The sequence below is a fragment of the Anastrepha ludens genome, chromosome 2, assembly GCF_028408465.1.
Source record: "Anastrepha ludens isolate Willacy chromosome 2, idAnaLude1.1, whole genome shotgun sequence".
NCBI lineage: Eukaryota > Metazoa > Arthropoda > Insecta > Diptera > Tephritidae > Anastrepha > Anastrepha ludens.
The window spans coordinates 14,419,126-14,427,857 of NC_071498.1; the positions used below are offsets into that span (position 1 = coordinate 14,419,126).

Here is an 8,732-nt window from a genome sequence, read left to right on the forward strand (position 1 = left end):
GGAGAAATGGCAGAATGTAATCTTTTAGTAAATATATAAATTTACAGCAAAGTTCTCAATAATATAGGAAATAAATAAGAGTACAGTCGTTACTTCCGTCTAGTTTCTAGACGGGATAACAGTTTGTAGTATCTTTTATCGCTCTTAATTCTTTGGACAGCTACCTGTGTATGTATGTATATACGAGTAACTGTATATTTATATTATAAATACACTGAACGTATCTGAAGTAAAGCGATTTCTTACTGACTAAAAGTATTTTATTATATCTCCAAGGCGAAGCCTTGTGGGGTTGTTGACAACCACAAACATTATCTCAGAGACAAAATAAAGATTTTTTTTCTTATCAAACTGGGTTGAAAAAGCAAAGTGTTCTATTTTGATATACAGTTTCGTCATTAAAAATAGTAATTTTGCACTTTTAAGCTGTTAAAAAACCTGGTGCACTGGGTTATTCAGAGCTCAGATCTGGATGTATTGAGTGATTGGCCTTCAGAGAACTTTAGTTTTGTAGTCTGGTTTTTAGCTAAATATTTGTGTCGGCTGGTATAATTTATATGCTTAGCAACTTTTTCAGTGTATAACCAGATTGAATTGCTGAATCATTTATTTATTCACACATACTACAATACAAACTATATAACTGTTCGTTGATGTGCACTAGTTGATCAAGCACTAGGCACAATTCTAACCAGATAAATTTGAACTGGAGATTTTTGCAATGCCTTTCTTTTTAAATAAACGTAAAATATAACTAGCTCGTCTCAGTCTCCACGCGTTACTCAACGCTACAACTTCGGTACGGCAAAGTGAAAATGGCACCAAATAACCAGAACTACAACGCGGATGAACTGGAGCCGCCAACGTGGTTGGATGATGAGTTCTTCAGCAAGGTGTTGCAAAATTGCGAGACTGATGCCAAGGATTTGCAACTAAAGAGCACTAAATTATCACCGGCCACACTCAAGGGCGATCACTATGCGAGTGTTATGTTTCGAGCAGCTGTTGGGTATGAATGCGATGGTGTGGCGAAGGTAAAAAAGATGATTATGAAGATAATGCCCAGTGAGGAGGGACACAAAAAGGAAATGTTTGCCGAATCGACTATATTTGAAACTGAAATTAGCATGTACACAGAGGTGATACCGCGCTTCGAGCAGATATTGCGTGACATTGGCGAGGATACAGTGCTCAAAGCGCCGTAAGTGGAAAATTAAATAACATTTTTGTACTTCTGCAAATTTTCGCATGGAATAATTTAGCAAAATAGTTGCACTACATATGCACTACTACTACCCATTCTAGCATTCTCTACTATCAGCTGAGTCCTGAAAAGGTTATCATCTTCGAGGATATTGTGCCGCTGGGCTATCAGGTGGTGCGCGATCGTTACCTCAGCTATGAAGAGCTTAGAGCCGCCTATGCCAAGTTGGCCAAATGGCATGCCATAAGCTATAAAATAAATTTGGAGGTTGGTGAGCGCAAACACAAATTAATAGAGCAATGAAAAAAAAGAAAAAAAAAATTATTTACAATAATATTTTTTATTTAGGAGCCCGAATATTTCGAAAAGTTTCATCAGGGTCTACTCTCCATACCGAAGATTGAGGACAATGAAGTTATGTCAGCCGGCATCGATCATTTGATCAAACAAATGAAGACAATGCCATCACTGCAGGAGTATGTACCGCATCTCGAACAAATCAAAGACGCTGTTTTTGAAGGCGCAATCGCTTCATTCAAGGAGTATCACAATACACCAAAGGCGGATGCTTACTATGTGCTTTGCCATGGTGATTTTCACAATAAAAATATGATGTTCAAGCATAATGCGGAAACGGGAAAATTTGAGGATGTTATGCTACTGGATTATCAGCTGTGTTATGTCGGTCCTTTAGTGAATGATTTGATTTACTCATTTTACATGCTCTTGAATTCGGATCAGCGTGAACACTTGACGGAGTTCATCTACTTCTATTTTGAACAGTTCAAAGAAACGCTGCAGAAAATTGGTTTCGAAGGACCGATGCCGAAATTAATGAAGATCGCTGAGCAGCGAATGCAACACAAATATTGGGGTAAGTCAATTTAACTAAAATATTACTACAGAGGAAAGCATTGACTTCGATCTGAAGCTCAGCAGAAGTAAAGTGACTAAAGTTACGTAGTGGCATTGGTCTTAAAAACTATTCTAATGGGGTATTGGAATAAAGCAAAATACTGAGAAAGGTCATTTAATATACTTGTAATAAGCTGTATAAATTATAAAATGTAATATGAAAGAGAATGCGGCGGCACAGCTTTTCTTCGAACAAAGTTTTATTTTTTAAAGGACCAATAGCACCTAGAATTTTTTTATATTTCAGCGAAAAAAAACTTTGTTTAAGATTTATTGGGAATATCTATGAAATCTTAGGATAAAATTTGTATACATTTGTACGTAGATTTTTGCAAACTGACGCCTCTCGCTAAAGTTTTAAAACTTAAAAAAAAAATAACATCTTCCGAAAATTTCTTATAAGACTAAGTCACATATACAAGGTTACTGGAAAAGTCGGCATCGATATTTATCGGGGATTATCATACAGTCTATTTTTGATTAATTTAGTTATAGCACATGAAGTTTTACCCTCTCTAGTCGTCTAATCCGCCTACGGGTTACTTCTTTAATTTAAATATTATACCTTTTTGAATAACTAAAAAAGATATAAAAGATTTTAAAATAATTTTCAGAAAAGGTTCCATAAAAATTTTCTTTTTTAAAAATATGAAGTAGGAAGAGCTTGGTGAAAAGTCATAAATTCCTGGTTAAAACATTTTGATGATTTATAAAGGGTGATTTTTTATGAGCTATAGGAAAGTTTTTCAAAAAAACATACGTAAAATGCATGAAATTTTTTTTAAACCGATAGTACAGTCCATATAATTTAATGTTTGAAGATTATTTCTTGCAAATGTTGACCGCGACTGCGCTTCAAATGGTCCATCCACTTAGTCTAATTTTGGCATACTCTTTGCAATGTTTCGGCCGGCATCTCACATATAAATGCTTTAATGTTGTCTTCCAATGCGTTAATTCAAGCAGGCTTGTCTGAATAGACATGAGCTTTAACATAGCCCCACAAAAAAAAATCTAAAGGCGTTATATCACACGATCAGGGTGGCCAATTGACAGGTCCCGAACTTGAAATAAAATGTTCACCGAACAAGTCTCTCAACAAGTCCATTGTTACGCGTGCTGTGTGGCATGTGGCATGTGGCAGAGTCTTGCTGAAACCATATGTCATGCAAGTCAGGCTCTTGCATTTTGGGCAAAAAAAGTTGGATACCATTTCACGGTAGTGCTCACCATTCACAGTTACGTTACAATTCACAGCATCTTTGAGAAGTACGGTCCAATGATACCTCCAGCCCATAAAGCGCACCAAACTGTGACCTTTTCTGGTATTGGTAGCTCTTACAATGGCTGATCTTCACTCCAAAATCGACAATTCTGCTTATTTACGTACCCATTGATCCAAAAATTAGCTTCGTCACTGAACACAATTTTTCGATAAAAATGTGGATCTCCGGCGAACTTTCCAAGAGCCCATTCACCAAAAATTCTGCGTTGCGGTAGGTCGCTCGGCTTCAATTCTTGCACCAGCTGTATTTTGAAAGGCTTCACACCTAAATCCGTTCTCAAACTTTTCCACGTTGTTGAGTAACAGAAGCCCAATTGCTGCGAACGGCGACGAATCGATAATTGATGTTCATCATTAACACTGGCCGATACAGCTGCGATATTTTGTTCAGTTCGCACTCTACGTAAGCGTGTTGATAGTTCGTTGTCCAATAATGTAAATTTGGTTCACGCATTTCTATAATAAAATTCAATGATATGCAAGCATTGTTCGTTTGTAAGACGATTCATGGTTAAATTATAGACCAAACTAAAGAGGTTTGACAGTGAAACAAAACACGAAACGTGCGTCAGCTGTTTAAACCAACTATTTAAAAAGATAATAGCTAAAAAATCACGCGTTATTATCATATCAAATAATCAAATAAATCAGAAACGATTTAAATAATAATATTCTTCAGTGTCTAGGAAGACTTTCCCGGTACTTAATTGTACTGTGTTGAAGTTCTCTAAGACGGGCTTTCAAAGCCATCTGACTATCTGGAAGTATGGGGTAAAATCTCATTGGAATCGATTTTTGAATTTACTTTTACTTTTGACGAATCAGTAAACCATATCTGGAAAATTATATAACTTGCGCGTGCTGCTCCATCGTAACTTGCCTTTCTGTCAGCTCTTTCTGTGGAGAGTTAGACCAAGCGAGTTTAAGTAGCGCAATAGACCGGGATTACAACCCTTTGTCTTTATGCATTATTTGCGCTCTCCATTTAAGGCAAGCGCAACAGCAGTCGATCGAATTTGAGCCTGGCGAGTTCCCGAGTTACGGCACGGTGCTGCTAACAATTTAATTATTCACTCTTTATATTACATAATAAAAGTGATACCAGAATATTTTTAAGCATCGAAATTCTTTGGTCTGGGCGCAACGTTTCCGCTACGAAATGTACAGGATTTAGATTTTGACTGAAATTAGAGCTCCTAACCATGACTGTGGATGGATGTTTCACTCTAGAAAATTCGTTAGCATAAATTGACTGGTGTCATTCTCTCGTACGCTTATAACTTTCCATCATTTGTCATGAAAATTCTATAGGGTGCGACATCTTTTATGTCGGTATGAAAACATCGAATAACTTTGAAAAAAAGAAACTGATTTGTATAAGTGAAGTATTTTTATTTGGTTTGGATATTTACAATTTATTAAAACTATTTTTTGAATACAATATCAATCAAGTGGCCACCTTTATTAGCAATCACAAACTGCGATCTTTTTTCTGCGTTTGTCATCACATTGTCAAGCATTTAGGGTTTCGTCGTTTTCGGCTGAATGTTTGCCCTAAGCTGGTCAATAGTCTGCGGCTTGTTGGTGTTAACCTTACTTTTCAGATAACTCCACAAAAAGAAGTCCGGGGGAGTTAAGTCAGGTGATCTGGGGGGCCAGTCTATGTCGCCTTTTTTTGACACTAGACGTCCCGGAGATTTTCCGTCTTGTTGAAACAGTAACCGTCTAAACCTTTCTCATGCATTTGCGGGCAGACATAATGAGCCAACATCCTTCTATATCGGTTTCCATCGACCGTTTCGTTTTCTCGGTAGAAATATGGCCCAATGATGGTTTTGGCGCAAATGCCGGCCCAAACAGTTACTTTCCGGTCATGCAACGTCGTTTCATAGATCTCGTGTGGTTTCTCAGTTCCCCAAATGTGGCAATTTTGTTTATTCACGCTGTCAAAGAGGTTAAAATGTGCCTCGTCAGTCATTAAAATTTGCTTCCAAAAATTGGGTTCAGTGTCAACCATCCTGCGACTGTTTGGCCGTATTCCAAGCGACGTGAATGGTCTATCGGCAATATTCTTTATGTCAATTGCCATTTATACGGAAACAAATTTAAATTATCCTTTTAAATACGCCGCATTGTGGTTTCACTGACTCCAAAAAAGCTGAGCGCGACGACGATACGACACTGTTGGCTCCTGGGCAACGCTCTCTCTCACTGCTTGAACAAGTTCATTGAGACGTCTTGGTCGTTGATGAACGGCATGTTGTGGATCTTCTACTGTCCCGTGCTCAAAAAAATTCAACACCAAACGACGAATAGGATTGTCAGACTATACCTGTTTAATATCTAACAATAAGTGATCCCAACGCCTGTTTCCGGATATCGTTTTGAGAGTTTTTTACTATATCCTATATCGTAGGCGGTTGCCGTAACCGAATGAGTTCGTGCGTCTCTACCATTCGGAATTCGAAAAGACCAAAAATGAAGAAAGAGTTTTTTCTAATAACGGTCGCCCCTCGGCAGGCAATGGCAAACCTCCAAGTGTATTTCCGCCATGAAAAAGCTACTCATAAAAAAATATGTGCCGCTCGTCGTCGGCTTAAAGCTGTAGGTCCTTGCATTCTTGGAACAAACATCGAGACGCAGTAGGAGGAGGTCGTCTAAACACCCAAAAAGGGTGTAAGCGCCAATTATATATATATAAATACTAGCATTCCCCAGTGGGCTTCGCACCACCATACATAAAATGTTTTTTTATATTGAATCGTGTGACGTGCTCCCCAATTGGTGTTTTATCGGCTTTTATTATTATTTTGTGGTCATTTCACCAATTCATTGTGTTGATGGAACATTGATTGCAATTCATTCACGATTGATCTTCTCGTATTCGTCGAAATTGCACAGCGCTGGGAATAGTAGCAAAGACCCAGCTCTATGGTATATTTGACCTTGAATCTGTAAAGTTCGAGGAATATATGTAGATAACGGATCTGAATTTTTAAAAACATCGAACACAGGGACGGCACATAAATTAAATATGATATTTTTTATTCCAAACGAAGTAATAACCTTAAACGTCTGCATAAATCCATCTCTTATAATATTTGTAGCTCCAAAAGATGTCATTTGAAATCATGAATTGTATTTTTTAATGTTTAAGAGGAAATGCTTCGACGTTGGTGAATTGCCAAAAACCAATGAATGCAAAGGTTCTGGCGGAAGTTCTAGCACCGGCAATTTGACTTTCCCACCTCCTCAAAGATTGAAAAGAACTCTAACATTTTCGTGTCAATCGGTTTGGCGGTTCTTGAGTTATAAGGTTACAAAGGAAATGTAACTTCTTTTTATATATATAGATATATATCGTATTTCATAACACATCGTAACAGCTGCTTATTCTGTCCAATTACAATTAATTTCTTTCATTTTCATTTACAGAACTTTTCCTTCTTACCACTTTTCTTCCCGCTTGGTTGGCTTTCCGCGGAGGTGATATTGGTCCTGACGATATGATGACATCCGAAGATGCTCGAAATGAAATGTATGCCAACAAAGAGTTCCTTGACGAGTTGACTAAACTTCTGCCACAGTATTTGCATTTAGGTTATTTTGAAAAGGATTAGCTTTTGCTATTTTAGAATCTAGGATAGTTGGTAAAAAAAAGTTTTAGGAAATAAGAAAGTAAATGATTTTAAATATAAATTAAGTTAGTCTGTAAAGCAAGAGAATTAAAATAAATATAATAAATATAAATAAAAACTACAATAAAGCCACATGCCGGCTTATCTTATTAACTCGGTATTATTTATTTCGTTAGGGGACAGATACCTGTAAACGCCCATATTTTCCCTGATTTTTATTAAGATTATTTAAAATGAAGAAGTCAATATATTCTTTTCAAAATTGGCATACAGTTTATTTATACATTAAGATAATGTAAAATTTCTTTTTTTAATTTTAATCATTTAAAATGGCGGATGTACACTCAATTCTTCCGGGAACGTCGCAGTGGGGCTTCTCAATCGGCGAGCATTGTAGTATCGGCATCAGTGACCTGAATACAAACAAACAAAATTTTTTTTGTTTATTAATGTCACCATTTCTATATGAATTAACAATAAATGAAAAAAAAAAATTCGCGAAATAAAATGCTAAAAAAAATGAATTTTGGGGCTAATTTTTCTACTATGTATTGTATTTTTGCTCCGAAAAAATAATTTTTTGAAAAATGTTCGAATTGTAAATTCACATAGAAAATAATATCATAAAAAGATGTGTGCAAAATTTCAGTGAGATCGGTCAATAACTTTTCGAGTTATCGTGTACGCCAATTCGAAAAATATAATATAGTTTTGAGAAAAACGCGTCTAAAGTTTGAATACAACGTAACTATACCTCTCCCAGCGCTCGAACGCAAAGAATAGAGTCGTCACTGTTGACGATTTTTAATATAAGAAATACATAAATTTACGTTCTAAAAATTGTTTGTCATATTCTTAAAAGATTATATCAACATTTTATGAAAAAAAAAAAACAATGTTTTCTTCGAAATTTTACAGGTATCTGTCCCCTTCATTGATTAGAGTCTGTTCAGAGAGCTTTTCTGCGTTTTGCGTTGTAGTCGATGAAATGCGTTGATTCCGTTCCGTCTTATTGGTTTCGTTGCTCCTTAGAGTCTAGGCGTGTTCTCTTGTCGATGTACTTTCTTTTCGATATTAATGCGAGCTCAATAGACTGCTCAATCAAAATAATTTTAATGCTCCCTCACGCATTTTTCGTTGCAATGAATTGGTTTTTGGAGGTACTGCTAAAACTTTTAATGGATTGAATGTTCTTTTTAGAAGGACTCCAACTCGATTTAATGCTTATTCTTTTTCCTTAGTCTTTGATTTCTGTTACTCTAAATTTAATTTTAAGAACTTACTTATAAGAATCTTGTCATAAGATCTTAATTTCTAGCTACCTATGTAATAGCTTGTAAACCTTTTGTTTGCCGATAAAATACATAAATAAATAAAAAATAAAATAAAATACAGTACTTGACTACAGTGACCGACAAAAGTCTACATACAACCCCCATTTCCACTGGATTGAAAGTTCAACAACTTTACTGAAAAATGTGCTTACAGAGTTTTACTTGAATATTGCTTCTTAGTATTTAGTTGGTCCACCATTAGCTTCAATTACAGCTTGAAGCCGTCGTGGCATCGCGGTGACTAAATTTGTTAACTCTGCAGAAGTTATATTGCTCCAAGCTTCTATTAGTCGTTCTTTGAGTACTGAAGCGCTTGAAAACGGATTTTTTCTAATTTTTCAATCTAAAATTTCCCA

The 8,732-nt window shown here is 36.1% G+C and overlaps 1 protein-coding gene across 1 annotated transcript; it reads left to right on the top strand.

The window, feature by feature from the left end:
* Positions 1-742: 742 nt before the first annotated feature.
* On the top strand, positions 743-7,195 carry LOC128863393 (uncharacterized). Its single transcript, XM_054102529.1, has 4 exons — positions 743-1,201; positions 1,306-1,471; positions 1,553-2,078; positions 6,840-7,195. The coding sequence occupies exons 1-4, from the start codon at positions 816-818 to the stop codon at positions 7,022-7,024; spliced, it is 1,263 nt and encodes a 420-aa protein (XP_053958504.1). The 5' UTR covers positions 743-815; the 3' UTR covers positions 7,025-7,195.
* Positions 7,196-8,732: the final 1,537 nt, after the last annotated feature.